Source organism: Schistocerca serialis, chromosome 3, assembly GCF_023864345.2.
Source record: "Schistocerca serialis cubense isolate TAMUIC-IGC-003099 chromosome 3, iqSchSeri2.2, whole genome shotgun sequence".
Taxonomy (NCBI): domain Eukaryota; kingdom Metazoa; phylum Arthropoda; class Insecta; order Orthoptera; family Acrididae; genus Schistocerca; species Schistocerca serialis.
This window is the reverse complement of record NC_064640.1, coordinates 775,184,211-775,206,341: the sequence shown is the minus strand read 5'-3', so window position 1 is coordinate 775,206,341 and position 22,131 is coordinate 775,184,211. Positions and strand designations below refer to the sequence as shown.

At 39.6% G+C, this 22,131-nt stretch overlaps 1 protein-coding gene across 1 annotated transcript in view; it reads right to left on the bottom strand.

Annotated features, from left to right (window-relative positions):
• The window catches only part of LOC126471220 (histone-lysine N-methyltransferase trithorax), a 233,252-nt gene that overhangs the window by 83,127 nt on the left and 127,994 nt on the right, over positions 1 to 22,131 (bottom strand). Inside the window, exon 9 of the mRNA XM_050099344.1 lies at positions 7,106 to 7,348. Within this exon, the coding sequence (XP_049955301.1) occupies positions 7,106 to 7,348 (243 nt within the window). The remainder of the gene's footprint in view (positions 1 to 7,105; positions 7,349 to 22,131) is intronic.

The window sequence follows — 22,131 nt, the reverse complement described above, 5'->3', positions numbered from 1 at the left end:
TTCTCTAACAAAATTCTTCGATTTTGGTTGTTCTTTCTTTCCAGATGTCAGTATTAGTTTGTGTACAAACTATTTTCATCAAAAGACATGGCATGAATAAAGTGATGCATACATACACTGCTCTATATGCTCTCAATCTGTCTGGAAACATCCTACCTAATCCTACCTAAAGTGAGTGTGAGTGTGTGTGTGTGTGTGTGTGTGTGTGTGTGTGTTCACAAGAGGCAACTGGTAACTTTGGCCCCCGAGTTAAAAAAAAACAGGAAAAGAAATTATAAAAATGTTGTAATAATGTCTTCCAAATCTGGGAAGCTAACAACAGAGCTGTATACTGACTTTCTCACCCAGTGTTTGAAGTCTTTATGTGGGTCATGAACAGTTTCTGTTAATTATTGACTCTTGGGGTGGACAAGCAAAGGCTGAATTATACGATGAAATCCTTCAGGATGATGAGAAATAATCAACATGTACAATTAAAGTGACTCCTCCGATAGGTACTCCACTTATTCAAACATTGATGTCTATTTTTATAGACAAGAAAAAAAATTGATGAAGCATATACAAAATTGCCCTTATTGTATTGATAATAGTAGAGACATAAACTGACAAACTCTCGTGAAGACTGTATAAAAATACTATCAATAGTCCGTCCATCATCAGCTGACACTGCCAATTTTAAAGGAAATGATCCGATATGACTGGTATGCTTCCAGGGTTTCTGATGAAACAGCAGTTCTCATGAATGTCAACAAAGTATGTTTTTCAACAGACCTTTAAAAAAAGCATTGTTCCTGTAAACAATCATCCTTCATAAATTGTGCAAAATGCCAAAATATTTTTTGTTTTCACTGTTTTTCTGCCAATTATCATTCTGGTGCTTGGACATAAAATACAAAATTGACATATGACCATGCCACTGTAAAACATTTTATATGACTGAAACGTCACCCAGAATTTGTGACAGTAGTAATTAATTTACCTCCATTAAAAATGCATTTGAAATTATTTAACTTTTCAAAAAGAAAATACTGATAAGTGTAATTCACATTTTAAGTAGCTGTGACAGTCATTTCATAAGCTAAATAAAATTATTTATGATTTAATTGATAATACTTTAGGTCACTAACTTCATTTAAAAGTTGTTATAATTTTTAAAACGATTAAAAAATAAACTGAATTGTATCAGCAGGTAGGTAGGATCACACCCAGATTGTCCGTATGCCTTTCTAGCATGGCTATTTTATCCATATGCTGGAATGCTACTTCTTACCATATATGAGGTGCGTATGAGCTACGCCTAAGACTTTCGATCCTCCCCCCCCCCCCCTTTCTTTTTTAAAAAAAAAATTTCTTGAAAGCACGCTTTAAGACCGCTATGAGTGGACACCCCTGAGGTGCACTACCAACCTGTGAAGTCTCATCCCGAACTGAATTTCCGAGACCAGAATGTCCCCTTGTTACTGCCTTTCAAAGTGCCTACGACAGATGTGGACTTCCTAGCAGCTGTCAAGCAAGCGATCAATGGTGTCGGTACGGATTGGAATCTGTTAATATCAGTGACCACGGATGGAGCACCAGCAACGTGATGCCATCAGAGAGGGCTCATAGACCTGATACGCAAAAAGGTAGAATGCACACACACGAATTCACTGCATTCTACATCGAGAACCGTTTTGTGCAAAATCAGTAATGTTAGAAAACATCACGCAAATTATTACACGCACTATAACCTATCTGAAAACACGTGGGCTTACACATTGCCAGTTTCGGCAGTTCTTGGAGGAATTAGAAGAGGAGTACAGTGACATACCTTACTAGAACCAAGGACACTGGGTCAGTTGAGGTAAGATACTGGAAAGATTTTTTTTATTTATGTTTGGTCTAGTACATTTCTTACATGAGACAGGAAAGAGTGAAGCAAATTTGGAAGATCCTTGCTGGATATCAGACCTCATACTTCTCATGGACATTACATCTCGCATGAACAGCCTGGGCGTCAGTTTGCAAGTGAAAATAATTTTAATTTCTGACATTTTGGAACAAGTAAACACTTTTGATAGGCAGCTTGCTCTTTGGGAGATCCAACTATTGGCTGAAAACACTGAAAGTTTCCCTACCCTTGGTTAGGTACATGAAAGTGCTGCATTTCAAGAATGTGTGTCAATAATTATAAAAAATTAAGAAGCAATTTTAAGCACAATTTGTAGACGTTACAAGTGTGTCTCCTATCATTTGTTGCTTTGCGCAGCCATTTTCAGATGTAACTGATCGACCTGCAGTGCAATACACGGCTGAAGAACAAGTTCTTTGCAGTACAAAGTACAAAAGAATTCTATGAAAACTTTCCACAGCAAGAATTCCCATGCCCGTCTCATGATGACATGAGGGTTATGTCCATGTCTGGTTTCAACCTATGCATGTGTGAAAGACTTTTCTCTGTAATGAAAATGAATAAATCAAAGTTTCGATCGAGTATTACTGACGAAAATCTTCGTAACTGCTTGAATTTATCATTGTATCGTGCTTTTGTGCCTGATATTAACTTTTATAAAACTTCCTGGCAGATTAGAACCGTGTGCTGGACCGAGACTTGAACTCGGGACCTTTGCCTTTCGCGGGCAAGTGCTCTACCAACTGAGCTACCCAAGCACGACTCACGCCCCATCCTCACAGCTTTACTTCTGCCAGTACCTCGTCTCCCACCTTCCAAAATTTACAGAAGCTCTTCTGCGAACCTTGCAGAATTAGAACTAATGAAAAAAAGGATATTGCGGGGACGTGGCTTAGCCACAGCCTGGGCGATGTTTCTAGAATGAAATTTTCACTCTACAGGGGAGACGAGGTACTGGCAGAAGTAAAGCTGTGAGGACGGGGCATGAGTCGTGCTTGGGTAGCTCAATTGGTAGAGCACTTGCCCGCAAAAGGCAAAGGTCTCGAGTTCGAGTCTCGGTCCGTCACACAGTTCTAATCTGCCAGGAAGTTTCATATCAGCTCACACTCCACTATAGAGTGAAAATTTCATTCTAGAAACATCCCCCAGGCTGTGGCTAAGCCATGTCTCCGCAATATCCTTTTTTTCATTAGTTCTAATTCTGCAAGGTTCGCAGAAGAGCTTCTGTAAATTTTGGAAGGTAGGAGACGAGGTACTGGCAGAAGTAAAGCTGTGCGGACAGGGCGTGAGTCGTGCTTGGGTAGCTCAGTTGGTAGAGCACCTGACCACATTTAACATGTACCTGTATGGTGATAGGCCTTTTAGTGATACCAAAGCACTAGCAGTATAGGTAACACTTTCCACAAACACAACAATTCGTATGCAGCCAGCAAATGCTAGTGCAGAGAAGTGTGCAACCAAGCTATTTTGCTTTGATGGACAAAAATCATTCTTTTCAGTGCATTGTACGAAACCTGGGAATAAAAAAATGTTAAAAGTGTTCCTTACACTCTGGCTCACTTCAGCACAAAGGACTTAGAATGTTTATTGTGTTTTACAGAAATGTGTTATGGAGACAACTTTCTTCAGCTGGAGTTATCCAAGATGATGCTCTGTCTGGAGATGGTAGGTTACAGTGTTATATTGCGGACATGTTTGGCGTCTCTCAGCGTGTGGTGTCCAGAGTGCTGCAATGTTATCAGGAGACAGGCCTTACAATGTGATGTCCTGGTCAGGTTGGAGTTTACCAAACAACACATTCAGTGGCGTATGGAGCGTTGAGGCATTAAATGCTATTCATGGGTGAGTCACATTTCTCCACAGAAGGTCATGACTGCAGGACCGATGTTTGGCAATCATGATGAGGAAGCAAGAAATCAGTCGAATGTCATTTCCCAACACACTGCAGGCCTATCGCAGTTTGCGGAGGCACCAGACTTAACAAGAAAATGCCCTTTTTGCTGAGCCACCTCCAGCACTGAGTGTAGAGCGCTAGTGGAATGAGACAGAGGAGCCATATGTCATTCAGGTTGGGGAGTGGCCAATCACCCCGACTTAAATCCAATTGAAAGTGTGTGGGAATACATGAAATGAATGCTAAGGCACATGCATCTCCAACCAGGAAAAGGTGGGAAATTGATGCCAAGCTGTTATTACTACCAGAGTTGGTATCACCTGTTTCTGAATATTCATTGTAACCAATAAATAAATCATTGAAATAGGAATGTGTATCTTTCTTTGCAATGAAAATGATTTCCTTGTCCATCAAAACCAAACAAGTGAGTTGCACTACACCACTGCACTGGCATTTGCTGGCCACGTGTGAGATATAATTGTGTCAAAAGGGTTGCCTATACCACAGACACCGAGGCTGTCGCCAAACTGAGGATGGGGAATGTAGAGGGACAACCTGCCATTTTATTCAAACATATAACAATGTCCGTGTCCCCCTCCCCCCCTCCCATGATCATGCCATATAAAGGTGTGAAACATGAGGACTAAAAAAGTATAAACATCCTTTGCTGCTTTGGATCACATTCACATTTTGTCAGACAGGAATGAATGGCCTCTAGCGGTTCTGCCCTGTACTCAACAGCAAAAACTGATTGCCATCTCATGACACTCCAAAGTAAAGAGGTGTTGAACCATCCAGGAGGTGTCAGCAGTACAAAACGTTGTCACGGACGTTGTCCTGTTGCTCATCACACTGCGAACTGTCGTTTTTGACTGTAAAACATGTGGGAATCAATATCCCAGAGGAAGAGATGGTTTCTTTGACACCTTTTATACCATCCCCTGAAGCCTTTTCGGGTCAATTCTGAGCAGTGGTGTGTGTGAAATGCTTTCCTCGGCCACTCATGTGAAAATGATACGTTTTAAACACTAGGAATCACAGTTCTAACCTTCATTGCAGAGGCGTCAAAAGAAAGTGTGAAATGTTGGCATGAGGATCATTAACCCAACTTACACCTTACATGAACTTCTGAGTTCTGGCCTTTTTTTCTCACATTTGTCAACACCTTGCAGTTAGAACTGTCAATGCGCCTGAAGGTGACGTCACAGAGCGCCACGTTTTGCACCATTACAGAGGAAGGCCATAGGCACCTTTGAGCCAAGCTTCACGCTTATGCACTGTGATGTGATATAAAAAGGAGATCTTTAAATTGTGCTGTGCAGTTAAATACTGCCCTTTAAATGTGGCACATTTTTTTACACCCAAAATTTCTATTTTACAACTTTATAAAATAACTTTTACAATTATTTTATACTTCTCATTTTTGCAAGAGAGAAGAAACATAAGTTAACATAAAATTGTTAATAATACCCAAGCCGAATGTCACTATAATCATTAATTTGAACAATACAGCTTCTAGAACATTCAAGAAGTCCATGTTTTGATATATACAACTGACTATCAGTCGGTAGTTGGCAGTTGGTACCTGCGTAAGTCTTTGTTTCAGCATGCCTACAGCATGTCTTTTGTCTCACAAAGGTATGTGCAAAAAGCTCTTTCTAGTAAATGATTTCTCTTTCCTTGAACTTTTTTTTTAGAAGAATCACTGTAGTGTATGTGCAGACATTTATATCTAGGGACAGTGAGAAAGAAGATGTGGTCACAGATATAAAGCTCACATCTAAAAATAATAAAAATTCTGAAAGTGTGAAATTCTGTTATGAAGATCAAGATACCTTAAAATAACAGCTATCACACTCTCAATGGAAGCACAGCTCTCTACAAGATGCCCCAGCTAAAACAATTAGTAGGTAGGTAGTTCTCTTTCATCAATTTCTGCTAAGAATGATGTTCCCAATAACTACGAGAACCCTCCCATCAATGATGCTGTAGTAGCACAATAGGTAAATGGGCTGGCCCAGTTAATCTTATAGTTCCTGAGAATACCTATACTGCTGATGGAAGTGTTCAGGTGTACAGTCCCACGTTCATAGTCTGTTTTGATGACCAATTTGGCAGTGCCTTGCCACTCACTATGACTAAGCACAGCCCAAGTGGACTGGGTTGTGGGAAAATGTGCGTGCACAGGAACACATGTAGAACCTATAGTGCATTAAATGTTTTGCATAATGCGCTGGTTCCTCAGTTGTTGTCACTTCCAAAAATAAGAGCTCAAAGTAAGTTAATTGTAATTCATAATGGTTGTACAAACTCCTCCTTAGTATCTGCCTATCAACAAAGAAATAGTGTGAATGGTTCCAGTTCCAAATGGCTGAAAATCACTATTAACATCAAAGAGAGTATCTTATGTGTAAACCAACAATTTTAAAATCCTGGCCAGTGAACAGATCTTGTACCTCAAATGATGTGTGTTTCAACGTAATAACTATTTGTCAATATTCAGAAGTAATCACTATTTCAAGTATTTTTTGTACATTTCTCCCTTCAGTTCTTCCTTGATACAGTTTCTATGTCTTGTAAATTACCTCTACATTCATTTGTCAATGCCATTAGTTGCTCGTTGTGTGCTTTTACCTAAAACCTTCTATATTTACCATAAAATGACAATACAAATTCGTTTTTGGAGGGGGTCCAGTGTCTGTAAAACAGTGACAGTGAAAGTTAAATAGTGCAGTTTTTCACAATGAAGGCAACAGAGAAACCCAGAAAAAAAATGAGGGACTGTGAAAGGAAAACCATAATGCAAAACATAAAAAACCAAGAAAACCACAGCACGTGGTAACAAGAAAGAGAATAAAAGCCCACTGATGCTGCTGCTTTGGTAATAGAAGAAAAAAAATGTTTACCTCATGGAGAACCCCTTCCAACACCAAATTTGTTTGTAAGCAGACAGACAGAAGTGCTTCAACCTCAAGACAATAAAAAGTTTCATTTTCTTCCAAGTTGAAGAATTAACTTGCCTGACATACACATTCTACTAATTATCTAACCAGTGTTTATTTTATCCAGACAAATTAAATCTTTTTTAAGTTTCTGAGTTTCACTTTATAGTTCCTTCTCACATTTTCCCTCCACCACCACCACTACCAACTCGCCTTTAACTTGCACAGTCTACTCGCCTTTAACTTGCACAGTCTAGCCTTTAACTTGCACAGTCTAAATTTACTGGCAAATGCTAAACAGAAGTGTGTAAGGTCCTGAAGTTTAATATTCATTTGTACCAGCAAGTTTAGTTTGTATGTATATACAACAGTACTTACCCATGGTCTATCGGCACTATGGAGTCGTCGACCACTCAGGCAATCTGTATGGTAAGTGCGATGGCAACGCTGACAGCTGAGCTGCTGTCCTTGCCCATTACCACACACTGAACACACCGTGCAGCGTTGACACACCCAGTTTGACAGTGAGGTGCCGCCAAACGCTTTTATGTTTGGATCACGAAGGCCGTCTTCCAGGCAGAATCTGTGGTATGGCTCGCAACATGAGGCACAGTGGATAAGCTGGTTAAGAGGAAGGAAATATGAATAAATATGCAAATGATACATTCAGACATAAGATATGTAAGTTAAAAACTAATATCAAAATTCAAAATATTAAGCCAGTAAGCGTCAGATGAAATATCACAGTACACTGTTTGAGAAGCTGAAGATGCCGCTAACCTAATAATGCAAGCTAAACTAGAAAAAGTATATCATAAGTATCCTGTGTGATGCACAGTAAATAAACTCTGAAACATAACAGATAAACTTTGTTGCACACTTATTAAGTCAACACACTATTACTGGTGAAATTCTGTTGGCAAAGCAAAAAAATATTTCCATACTGCTGATCATTAACACAATAAATGTGAGAATTTAGAGAATAACAATTTGTACTTTTGTACCTACATCTAGATTCTGATCTGATTGTGGTAACTAAAGTAAGTAAGTAAGTAAGATAAGTGTTTAACATCCCATTAGTGTCGAGGTCATTAGAGAAGGAGCACAAGGTTGGATCAAGGTGGGATGGCAAAGGAAACCAGCTATACCCTTTCAAAAGAACCGAGTAATTTAGGGAAATCCCAGAAAATCTAAATCACAGACCACACGATAATTTTGAGAGTCCACAGTGTTCTAACCACTGTGTTACCCCACTCAGTGCAGCATCTAAATATCTTACCTTCAACTATTACTGGCATAGCAACAACACATCCCTAACTGCCACCAGTTTTTTAGTGTTAACATGAAACTACCCACATCCTCAATATTTAATGACCATCATAACACAACCAGAAAGCTCACTGAAATGTCACTTTCAGTCACGTTGCTCTTAATTTGTGTCGTAGAATTTGAATTTATAAAAAAATGCCCATCCTGTTTGGGTGTAAACCTGTGTTTATTTTTCATATGTGTTGAAAAATTTCTCTCTTGTCTAGGTTATAATATAATTATGGCGAAGCACGTCTTACGAGACTTTCTCCTCTACCAAGTGCTTCCCCCTCAAACTCTACTTCCATGGTGCCATAACAGTTTCTCTGCAGACTACAGTTCGCTTGTCTGTAAGCGATCAAGGGAGGCAGCATCCCTTTGATTATTTACTCAAAGCAAAGGCTCCCAGCTCCTGCATATCCACTCATTCTTGGACTATGAACAGGCATAACTGACTCGATGGTCCACTTGCTCCACTCTCGTATCTTAATATTGCACTACCTCTCAATATCTCTACTGCAGTTCTTGGGAATGTCTAAAGGAAGAATACTGAAAGTCGTCTTTTCTGTGAGGAGTAGAGTAAGTATTTTTTTGCACACAATTTGGATGAAAAATCTTAACGTTTAATACGTAAAAAATTCTCAAGTCAAAACATTTCTTTTCACTACATGAAGCAACACATGGGTATTACTCACATGATAAACGATGGGTTTTAGTGAACAAGTTAAAAAAACAAATACAGGAGTTGTCTGAACCAGTAAATCCTTAAGAAAAGAGTTTAGCTGTATCGTGTATGGTATGCTTAAAATTTTCAGACAATCACAATTGCTACAGCGGTGGCATACTCGTGAGAGAATGTGCAACAGAAATGGCAAAAACATTCTGTCACTATGATGCTTTGACACATATCACTAAAAAATCAAATTCTTTATATGGATGATAACATTAAAAATATATTTAACATTTTAACTGCAAACTTCCAGTATTATTTTTGGTATGCAGAAGAGAGTGCTGATCGAACGTATCTTGGTTTTCTACTTTTATTTGCCTAATATTGGACAACTTTTTTCTTTTAAGACGAAGAGGTATTCACTTTGGTTCCAGAATATCATGTTTGGATATTTTTAGTGCAGTTAAAAGGAGTGTTCACAAAATTGGTAGTTTTAGAAAATACTCTGCAATTTGTACCAGCGGCACAATAGCTACAGTGTGCAGCGAACATTGCTTCCTTGGTCAAAAGAAATAGAACAAATTGTTTAACTTTTCATTGTACTGTTCAGCAAGAAGCACAAATTGAGAAAAGCCTCAGAGTGCTGTCCATAATGAAGGCAATGAAAAGCAAAAGTAATAGGTGGAGGAAAACAATCACCATCTCTTGAAAATTTACACAATTTTTGGAAGAAGTTGATTTAGAATATAGAAATGTACTACTCCATTCCGAAATTCATTGGTTGAGCAAATTGCCCCTCCCCCCACCCCACCCCACCCCACTTAGAACAGAATGTTTCAAGTTTTTAAATAAAGATGTGAAATTAGATGCTACAGAATTTTAAAATAAACTTAAGGATTCATTTTTTTTAAAAAGCAGAATTAACATTTCTAACAAATTTTGCAAATTGGTGAAATTTTCTGAACCTACAGCTGCACAGAAAGAAATGCACTATTTCTCATAAGTTTGCAGATATTACTGGATTTCAGTGTAAACTTACATTGTTTAAAATTTATGTTTTAATAGCTTACATCTTGTGACTCTTTTGTATGGAGAGTAAGTAGGGCTCATGATCCCCAATGACTGATGTTCATCTCTGCAATTGGTGGGCATGGCTGTGTTGGGTTGCTGATGTTACCGCACAAGTAGTACTGGGGTGGCGAGGGTGGGGGGCAGCTGCTGCTCGCTGGAGGAGAATGGTTCTTGAGCCACTCTTCGCCAGGACTGTTATAATATGTACAACTAAATGTCAAGAGTCCATTCTTATTTTACTCATTCGTAATACCACTAAAGGGATGTAGTAGATACATTAAAAATCCTTTTCTTCTCAATTCTGAATCATTTCAACAAGTCATATGAATGGCACACACCTAAGAAATATGTTTCAAAAAACGGGAAGGCAAACATAATATTTAGATTTGTTGAAAGGCTCCTGGGAAAGTGGAGTGCATCTGTAAGTAAACCGTGTGCAAGTTAGTTTCATGTTCCATGGACCATTTGCTTGATAAATCATAACGATGTGGAATGAGTCATATTACATTCACATTGCAAATTAATTTGTAAATATTGCTGCAAATTGAACATTTATACATATTTTTTAAGTTGTTGTTAGTACTAATATCAAATATGAAGACTGGAGTTGATTATTCCGTCCCACCAACTTGTACACATACAATAACAGAAATAATTCTACAGAACAAGAGGAGTTGTTGAGGAGATACTTTTTGGGTTTATTTTCTCAATTTTAATTTTCTTTTCAACTGTGGCAGATTATTTACAACAGACTTCATGAGGGAATAAATATACAAGTAAAGCAGTAGTCTGTATGTCCAATTCCTTAAAAAATATTTGCAAGATCATCGTGGGTGAGCACCCCATATTATTCTCACACCACATTTTTGAGCAACGCACACTTTAAGTTTCATAAAGGTGAGTTACCGCAAAACATTATTCTATTTTATGAAAACTGAAGCTGATGGGGGGATGGGAGAGGAAGGAGAGGGAAGGAATGTCAGCTGCATTCGGACTTAATGTGGATTCAGTGGCGACAAGCAAAAATGAGTGTCAGACTGGAATCTGTGCCCAAGATCTCCTGCTTATTAGGCAGTTGCATTAACCATTGTGCCACCCGGACACAGTGTTTATCGCAATTACATGGGCTATCTTGGTACGCCACTCAGAAAACCCACATTCCCATCCAGCACCACCTGTCCACAGTCTCTGTCTATGTCCTCTTTGCTTACTACTTTGAGATTCCCACAGGAGGTCAAATGTGATATTTCATTCGCAGTGAAGGTGTTGGATTCATAGCCCATTGAGGAGAATAAATTACATAAATGCACTGTGTCTGTTCTCTCCTTTCTGTGCCCCCCTCCCTTCCGTCACCTACAATTTCATAATACGTATCACAGCTCCGAACATGGCCGAAAGAACAGACACCACACATTTGTATAATTCATTATTCCAAATATACAAAATATGTGAACTTACTGATCTGTCTCACCCCAAGATTTACAATGATTCTAAGTTCAAACGTGCCCAAGCCAAGTTATTTTAAGAATTCCAAAACGTGTATTTTTCCAGTTTAAATTCTCATCAACATTGACACCTAAGAATTCTGAAGTTTTCACCCTATTTATTATTTCCTTGCCATGTGTTACACTTATTACTAGCATGGTTCCCCTGCTTATGCAGAACTGAATATGTTGTACCTTTTCAAAATGGAGGGCAAGACCATTCCCAAAAAATCAGTCAATGATACTTTTAAGAACATTGTTTAACATATCTTCTGTTGTTGTATGTATGCTTGGGCTGATTACAATACTAGTGTCATCTGCAAAAAGAATGTATACATATATGAGGACCATTAGTGGACCTAAGACTGAGACTTGGAGAACCCCATATATGCTTTGTTCCCAGTCTGAATAATGTCCCCAAACCACACTGGCTGGATTACTAACAAGGGAACCTCCCCATCGCACCCCCCTCAGATTTAGTTATAAGTTGGCACAGTGGATAGGCCTTGAAAAACTGAACACAGATCAATCGAGAAAACAGGAAGAAGTTGTGTGGAACTATGAAAAAAATAAGCAAAATATACAAACTGAGTAGTCCATGCAAAAGATAAGCAACAACAACGATAGAGTTAGCTCAGGAGCGCCGTGGTCCCGTGGTTAGCGTCATCAGATGCGGAGTGAGAGGTCCTCGGTTCAAGTTTTCCCTCAAGCGAAAAATTTTAATTTTTTATTTTCAGACAATTATTATCTGTCCGTCCGTACGTCCGATGCGAGGTAACTGCGCCGTAGTATGGGGACGCTACACTTAAACAAACATCGAAACACACGACGTCAGTCGATTACAGCGCACGGAAGAGAGAGTATTCCTGCTAACGAGGCTCCCTGGCTGGCAGTTGACTGTTCGCTACTTTGGAAGAGAGTGCATTAAATATGTGAGATGTATTTCGTGGGCAATATGTTTTCGGTTCCCATTGGAGAGGCACGTCTTTTCGTCTACTAATCACATGGTTTTGCGGTGCGGTCGCAAAACACAGACACTAAACTTATTACAGTGAACAGAGACGTCAATGAACGAACGGATGGATCATAACTTTGCGAAAATAAAGAAATCAAACTTTTCACTCGAGCGAAGCCTTGAACTAAGGACCTGTCGTTCCGCAGCCGCTCACGCTAACCACGGGACCACGGAGCTCCTGAGCTCACCTTACCCTTGATGTTGCATATCTTACGCATGGACTACTCCGTTTGTATATTTTGCTTATTTTTTCATAGTTCCACACAACTTCTTCCTGTTTTCTCGATTGATCTGTGTTCAGTTTTTCAAGGCCTATCCAGTGTGCCAATTTATATCTAAATCTGAGGAGGGTGCGATGGGGAGGTTCCCTTGTAAGTACAACTTTCTGCATTCTTTGGCTTACATCTGACATTATCCAACGGTTGGCTAAAGTATCAATCCCATAAAACTTCAGTATATCTAGGAGAATATTCTGATTCGCACAGTCACATGCTTTAGATAGGTTTCAGAAAATACTAGGTGGTGGCGTTCAGTTATTTAATGCTTGTAAAATTTGTTTAGTGCAGACATAAATGGCATGCACAACAGAGCGACTCTTCTGAAATCTGAACTGTGATTTGTTGGACTATTTTTGTTTCTAAGGTAAGACAGTATTGTAGAAAGTTAAGTTTTCAACATACTGCTCTGATTTTTCTCTTAGTGTGTTTGTCCCTATACTTTCTACAATACTTAAGCAATGATTATAATATATATTTGCTCCCTGTGACTCAACATTTATAGCCGTTACATTCTGCTCAATAGTGATGTTATCCTGTTCCATCACTGGCTGTTCTCTCACGCAATTTGATTTCACACATGCAGACAACACAAAAAATATTCCCGGATTTCCTAATTTAAATACAATTTTTCCTGCATGAAACTACAATTTTCCATGTTAAGTGACAACATACTTTCCCTTTGAGCTGCAAAACCTACCAATCCTTTGAACGGTAAATGCTTTATACAGCAGCGTAAAACTTCCCGGCACTTTAGGAAATGAAACCCAGCAAAAAACAACCAAAACTTTGACACGCAGCAACAAGTACACTGTATATTTTCCCATTACAAAAGTATAAATATGCATTCCACCAAATGCTGCATGGTAGCTTCTGAAACACTGAAATCAAGATTAGGATGCACTTTTTTCAGGCAATCCTAGCTCATGTCACGTGATCACATACACTGATCAGCCACAACATTATGACGATTGACCTAGTATCAATATAAACCCATCCAGGAGATAGCAGCATCACCTGGTGAGGAATGACTGCTAGTCACACACACACATACTATATGCAATATCAGTAAGTGTGGGGAAGACGCCCAATCTATCCGAGTTTGACTGGGGGCAGACTGTGATGACCCATAGGCTTGTGACCATTTCAAAAACTGCACGACTTGTCGGGTGTTCGAAATACTATGCTGATGGGAGGTTGCGAATCCATTATCTTCCAGGGGAATTGCTCCTTGACACCTATACTGTGGGGTGTAGACAACCTGGCAGCGGCTCCATTATGTTCTGGGGACAATTCACATAGGCATCCACAGGTCCAGTGGAGTTCGTGCAATGCACCATGATGCCAAGGAGTATCATGTACTGGTTGCAGACTACATACAACTCTTTATGACAATCATGTTTCCCAATGGCAGTGGCATTTTTCAACAAGAAAATGCGCCAATTACAAAGCCAGGAGTAAGATTGAGTGGTACAAGAAACACTGTAGTGAGTTCCAATTGATGTGCTGGCCCTCCAACTTACCAGATCTGAACCCGATTGAACACATCTAGATTTGATTGAACATGGTGTCAGGGCTCATTGGCTCCCTCCCTGGAATGTATGGAATCAGGTGACTTATGTGTGGAGATGCGCTGTCAACTCCCCCTCAGCGACCTACGATGGCCTCATTGCTTCCATGCCATGACACATCACTGCTGTCACCTGTGCCAAAGGTGCACGTACCAGCTATGAGGCAGGTGGTCATAATGTTCTGGCTGATCAGTGTATCAAACACAAATGTACCACTAAAATTTTAAAAATGGCATAAATGGCTGGTCATCAGGGTCCAAAATATTTCTATGTGGTTGGTACTCAAGGTGCTAAGTTTTGAATGAGAGTCAAATGCACCGTGACTTAAGAAATTCATTGCACATTTTCACACGTAATGTAATTCATGCTGCGTAACAGGAAATTTAATTTGAAAACCATCATTCCCAATATTTGCCCACAACCTGTTAGAAATGTAAACAGTTGTGACGTCATGTTCACCAAAAGCAGTTTGTTGTTATGAAGTATTGCATAGTCTTTGTCCTAAGGCCTTTGACACACTTTGCTGCCAGCAGATGCCTGTGTGTCCACCGTGTTTTGTTGTTGTAAACGGTGCATTTTCTTTGCAACTTCATTCTATTTTGGTGTTATTCTCTCATTTGTTTCATTGCTGCAGTACGATTCTGCAGTAGTGGCCTAAAGTAAAATTCTTTGTTAGACCATGAATTCTCGTCAATCAAAATTATACAAATTTAACTGAAAACAGGAACAATGAAAAACTCTTGGGGAATTTTTTCCTCACATGAAAATATTCCTGTAGTTTTCTCAGCTGTCTCAGAGCATATCACCCAGATATAGCTGAAAGTCTGTTGTCAGAATAACTAATTTCTGACCAATTCTACAGTACTGCTCCAGACTTTTATCAACTAGGTTGCATAATAGATACTGAATGAAATCACGTTTTGCTAGAACCATAAAAGGCCAATGTACCTTATACAAAAGCTTAAAAGAGATGCTACACTAATTTCAATGAAAAGCTTTGGAGGAAAAAGCAACACTGAGGTTGTAAAACCTTGTCAGATAAATGTAGTGAACTTGTGTTAGAATACAATTGTGCATTCTGTTGTTTCATGTGTATTGAATGTATGGACCACAAAATAGGATATGAGAAGAAGGACGACTGGGTTTTAACAACCCATCAACAATGAGGTCATTAGAGACAGAAGAGATAAGTGTGTACTGAGGCAGTAAATTTCCCTCACTCCATATGCAAATGAAATAGGACAAAGTTGCTAACATTGGTAAGCTGTACTCTACTGATTCACTGTACAATGGCTCACAGAGTCTGTGTTTACTAGTGCGAAAGATAAAAATAACGTTTGTGATTAGCACCATTTTCAGGAATTGGTATATGTGGTACGTCAAATCCAAGTATATCATTTTAAACATATATTTATGGAAGGTAAGTACTATTGCCATTTACTGTTCCTTCACAAAATGATAACCTGATAAAACTATTCCATAAAACATCCTCCTCAGTATCTCTCCAAGCCACTTCCTCCTCTGCTTTCATTCTCTGCTGCATGCACACCTACAAGTTCCGCACCAGCTTAATGATTTGCAACACCCTTCCCTGATGTGATACTCCCACTCCTCCCTTTAACAACACCGGCTGTGATCACTATACTTTGCTCATCTTATGTTTAAATCTAATGTAAACAAATGTCTACTCGACATGCTCTGTGGCTTTGTATTGATGGTCAGGCTCAGTCTACCCACACCAGATATTGTGACGCCACTGAAAATGGGCCCTACTTACATAATAGTTATTTTGTTCTTATTCTAATGTGAATTATTCAACGACATGAGCTAAAGTATTGCATTATTTACTGTTTTGGTCAATCACCATGCTAAACATTTAACTTGTGTAGTTCTTGTTTTAAATTTCATTGGACAGTCGCTACTTCTGTAGCTCATGTGGTCTTATCATTTGTACATGCTGTGGAAATTAGTGAAGTTGCCTCGTGTTATGTAAGGGGAAAAAAAAGCACAGAAAACCATTAAAAAGCAGTGAAGAACAGATCGTGGTTAATATTTCCAGATTTTTTGGAAATATTATCCTTTGCTACCAGTACAGCAGATTTCGGAAACAACATTCAAGTTTACTGGAGATTTTGTGACGAGTGTATTAGGTGGTTGGGAAGAAAAATGGAACACAGGTAAACAGTATAATTTTGATATATCAGCAATATACTTTTACATCAGAGCTATCTCATGTAGATAGAATATTGTAGGTTTGCAACAGGCTTTTCTGCTGCTCATACTCTCTCGTAACTTTCACTTTCCACTTGATCTCTTGTGCAGCGTATTACAGAGTTTTACTGTGCATTATTTCATTGTTCTTCAAATTGCACTAAGTGAATTTTGAAGTTAACCTCAAATCACATATAAACAGAATTCGATGTTTTATTGTTCAGCTGTAGCAGTGCGTTAATGCTGCAACTTATAGCCTAATCCTAGTGTGCTGCAGATTCCAGCTATGGGGAGTTCAGCACAGCTGCACGTTAAAAGTATTCGACATAGAGCCCCACTGCACACTGTTAACTAAGGTACGAGCACACAGAATAGGTTTTCAGGTATGCAAGTGGCTCTTAAAGACTTCATAAGTAATAGGACCCAGTACGTTGTCCTAGACGGTGAGTGTTCATCAGAGACAAGGGTATTGTAAGAAGTGCCCCAGGGAAGTATGATAGGACCACTATTATTTTCTGTCTACATGAATGAACTAGTGGACTGGCCATAAACGTAGAAAATATAAGTTAATGTGGACGAGTAGGAAAACAAACCTGTAATGCTCAGACACAGCATTAATAGTGGCCTTTGCATTTAAATATCTGAATGCAATGCTCTAAAGCAGTATGAAATGGAACAAGCATTATGAGGACTGTGGTAGGGCAGGTGAATGGACAACTTCAGTTTATTGAGAGAATTTTAGGGAAGTGTGGTTCACCTATGAAGGAGACCTCATGTAGGACGCTAGTGCGACCTACTCTTGAGTATTGCTTAAGTGTTCTGGTAGGTTCAATAAACATACAGATATTACAGAGATGTTTTGAGAACTCAACTGAGAACCCTGAATTAGAGGAGACGTTTTTTCGAGAAATGCTATCGAGAAAATTTAGAGAACCAGCATTTGAAGTTGACTGCTGAATGATCCTACTGCTGCTAACTTGTATTTCACATAAGGACCTCAAAGATAAGATATGAGAAATTAGGGTTCATAGGGAAGCATAGACAAAGTCATTTTTTTCCTCTCTCTGTGGGTGGAACAGGAAAGGACTATTAACACTACAGGATACCCTTCGCCACACACTGTTTGGTGGCTTGCAGAGTATGTCTGTAAATACAGAAATGTGCCAGCAAGGCAACAAACGAGCTGTGTGGCTGTGGCACAACAAGATTGCACTAACTGTACTCAACAAGGCATCATGTACATTTAACGAAACAGACACACCAATGAGGTCACAACAAATTTCGAGAAATACACAGTGCAATGTTTACTTCTGTATTAATCTTACAATGAACAAAGTATTGCAACTGTAGGCAGGACACAGTAACAGGAGGAAATGGTACGTAGCAAGGTACTGCAGGTACAAACATACAATGCAGGACAGAATCAAAATATATATGTTATTAAATGGGAGTCATTGAGCAGCAGACAGACATATAGAAATAGGAAATGGCATGCTGAGCCTTCATCCAAAGAGTCCTCATCCAACACACACACACACACACACACACACACACACACACACACACACAAGTGCGCTTGCGAATAACGCTCGTGATGACCTCTTAAAAAATATCAGTGCACTTTTCATTACATGAGACTTTTTTCCATACACAAAAACCAACATGTTAATTGAAGTAATTTGTGGAACATGTACATTAGCATGCAGTTATTCGCTTTACTTGAAATATACAGGGTGATTCAATACAATGTTTACAAACTGTCATGGCACATTGGACACACAGCAAGAATCAGTAATCACATAGGAACCAGAGGTCGCAAATGCCACAAAAGGGTGCTATAGTCATGACAGGATTTTTAGATACAAACATGGGTGGAGCGCAAGAAGACCATCACCATTTATGCCATAGAAGGGTTGGGAGCAATATGGCTAGCTAGCTATATGCACCACAAAACGGCTGAAATGCATTGCAATGGACGAGAGGCCACACAATTGTATCATGCGAAATATCATGATAGAAAGGTGTTGTGCCACACATTATTTGCCACCCCACATCACCGATTGTATGAAACCGGCTTGTTCCATGAGCACAAGCCAGATGCTGGTCACCAACAAACAACACAGACGGACGGGACGGAAAAAAGCATTCTGGAAAGGGTGGAGCATGCGTCATCAACAAGTACACGAAGTGTATCCTGCACCACTGATATCCCCAAGTCCTCCAATTGGTGCACTGTACAGAACAAAGGAGCACATCTGTCTCATTTTCAACGCACCTAGGAACTGCAACCAGGGGACAGCAACTAGCACATGAGATTTGCACAGTGGTTTCTGCAGGAATCCGCCGCAGATCGAAGCTTCATAGTGTCCTCATCACCGATGAAGTGGCATTCTTACTCTAGGTTGTGTTGAACATTCACAACCTGCATACATGGGTGGACGTGAACCAACATGCTACACATATGCATGCCTCACAATGCGAATTTACCCTTACCATGTGGGCCAGAATCATCGCGGACTGTTTAATTGGGTCATAAAATCTCCCGGACAGACTTGATGGTCACACGTATCTCGTATTCCTGCAAGAGGTCCTGCCGACCATGCTGAATCATGTTCCCACGCCTATTTGTCACCGCATTCAATTTCTGCATGACAGAGCCCCCACGGATTTCAGCAGACAAGTGACAACATCTGCTGGCGACATTTCCTGGCTGCTGGATTGGTCACAGTGGGCCAGTTGCGTGGCCACCACGATCACCCAACCAGTCCCCAATCAATTTTTTCCTGTGGAGGTACCCAAAGAGGCTTATGTATGAAACAACAGTTACATCGCCGGAGGATCTAGTGGGCAGGATTGTCGTGGTAGCACAATGTCTTCGAGATACACCAGGTACCTCTGAGAGAGTGCGCCATTCAATGTAGTGTCAATGTCGGGGGTGTCTCAATGCATCTGGCTAAAACGTTGACTATCTCCTGTAATGCACGTCCATTTGTAGCATTCTGATTAAATCTACATCTACAGTGACATACTCTGCAAATCACACGTAAGTGCCTGGAAGGTTCATCAAACGCCTACACAATACTTCCCTATTATTAATCTCTGAAAGCACGTGGAAAAACCGAACACCTATATCTTTCCTATCATGCTCCGGTTTCCCTTATTTTATTATGATGATCGTTTCTCCATATGTAGGTCAGCACCAACAAAATTTTGTTGCACTCTGAGGAGAAAGTTGGTGATTGAAATTTCGTGAGAAAATTTCACCGCAATGAAAAATGCCTTTGTTTTAATTATATCCACCGCAAATCCTGTATCATTTCAGTGACATTCCCTATTTCGCAATAATATGAAATGTGCTGCCCTTCTCTGAACTTTCTCGATGTACTCTGTTAATCCTATCTGGTAAGGATCCCACACCACACAGCAGTACTCTAAAAGAAGATGGACAATTGTAGTATAAGTCAGTCTCTTATGTAGATCTGTTACACTTTCTAAGTGTTCTGCCAGGAACACGCAGTCTTTGGTTTCCATTCCCACAGTATTTTATGTATGTTCTTTCCAATTCAAGTTGTTTGTAATTATACTTCCTAGGTATTTAGTTGAATTTACCACCATTACATTTGACTGATTTATTGTGTAACCGAAGTTTAACGGGTTCCTTTTAGCACTAACACTTTTCATTATTTAGAGTCAACCGCCAATTTTCGCACCATACAGAAATCTTTTCTAAGTCATTTTACAATTTATTTTGATCTTCTGATGACTTTACTAGCCAATAAACAGCAGCATCATCTGCAAACAACCTTAGACAGCTGCTCAGATTGTGTCTTAAATTGTTTATATAGATAAGTAACAGCAGAGGGCCTCCAACACTACCTTGGGGAATGCCAGAAATCACTTCTGTTTTACTCGACGAGTTTCCATCAATTACTATGAACTGTGAACTCTCCAACAGAAAATCACAAATCCAGAACTGAGACAATATTCCATAAGCGTGCAATTTCACTACAAGCCATTTGTGTGGTAGTGTCAAAAGCCTTCTGGAAATCTGGAAATACAGAATCAATTTGAAATCTCCTGTCAATAGCATTCAACACTTAGTGTGCGAGAAAAGCCAGTTGTGTTTCACAAGAACAATGTTTTCTGAATCAGTGTTGACTGTTTGTCAATAGACCGTTCACTTCGAAGTCATTCATAATGTTTGAACACAATATACATTCCAAAATATTGCATATTGACGTTAATGATATGGACCTGTAACTTAGTGGATTATTCCTACTACCTTCCTTGAATACTGGTGTGACTAATGCAACTTTCCAGTCTTTGGGTACAGATCTTTCGTTGAGCAAGCGGTTGTATATGACAGTTAAGTATGGAGCTATTGCATCAGCATACTCGGAAAGGAACCTAATTGGTATACAGTCTGGACACAAAGACTTGCTTTTGTTAATTTATTTTAAGTTACTTCACTACTCCGAGGATATCTACTTCTAACGAGGGGACCTTCTGGGAGGTGGATCGAGTTATGAGCTCCCGCTTCGCCTGCTTATAGTGTGGATAGGCACCTATCACACCCTAAAATTGTAGGTGCCAATGCGGCATCGTTTTTGAAATATTGCCTGATAAACTTTGGGCAGCTCTTTATATACAGAAAAGTTTCACTGTTGTGTCAAGTGAGCGAGTAGCCAAGTGGCAAGCGAGCGATACTACCCGTCCAGGCGACCCTGGTTCGAGACCCATCTATGACACTTCCCCCCCCCCCCCAAAATGCCTGTTTTAATTTATAATTAATTATAAAAATTCCGTAAGGAATTGATTAACAAGAATTACAAGCATACAAAGTAGCATAGACGGGTCTCGAACCAGGGTCGCCTGGAAAGGAGTATCGCTCGCTTGCCACTCGGCTTCTTGCTCACTTGACACAACAGTGAAACTTTTCTGTATATAAAGAGCTGCCCAAACTTTAACAGGCAATATTTCAAAAATGTGGCCGCACTGGCACCTACAATTTTAGGGTGTGTTAGGTGCCTACCCACACTATAAGCAGGCAAAGTGGGAGCTCATAACTCAATGCACCTTCCAGAAGGTCCCCTCTTAAGTTACTCATGCTGGAAACTGTTCTTGATGCAAATTCTGGAATATTTACTTTTGTCTTCTTCGGTAAAGGAATTTCAGAATGTTGTGTTTAGCAACTCTGCTTTTCCAGCACATTTGTAAATAGTATTTCCATTGCTATCGTGCAGAGAAGGCATTGACAGTGTCTTGCCACTAGCATACTTTACACACGACCAGAATCTCTCTGGATTTTCTTCCAGATTTTGAGAAAAAGTTTCGTTGTGGAAACTTATAAGCATCTCGCATTGATGTCCGCGCTAAATTTCAAGCCCCTGTAAAAGATCGCCAAACTTGGCTGTATTGGGTTCGCTTAAATTTGGCATGCTTTTTTTTTGTTGTTTCTGCAACAGTATTTTGGGTACCAAGGAGAATCAGCTCCATCGTTTATTAATTTATTTGGTATAAATCTCTCAATTGCTGTCGATACTATTTCTCTGAATTCAAGCCGCATCTGGTCTGCACTTACACTGTTAATTTGTAAGGAGTGGAGATTGTCTCCCAGGGAGGAGTCAAGTAAATTTTTAGCTGCTTTTTTGAATAGGTATATTTTTCGTTTATTTTTGGAGGATTTGGGGATTACAATATTCAATCTCACTATGACAACCCTGTGTTCACTAATCCCTGTATCCATTTTGATACTCGTTATTAGCTAATGGTTATTTGTTGCTAGGAGGTCAAGTGTGT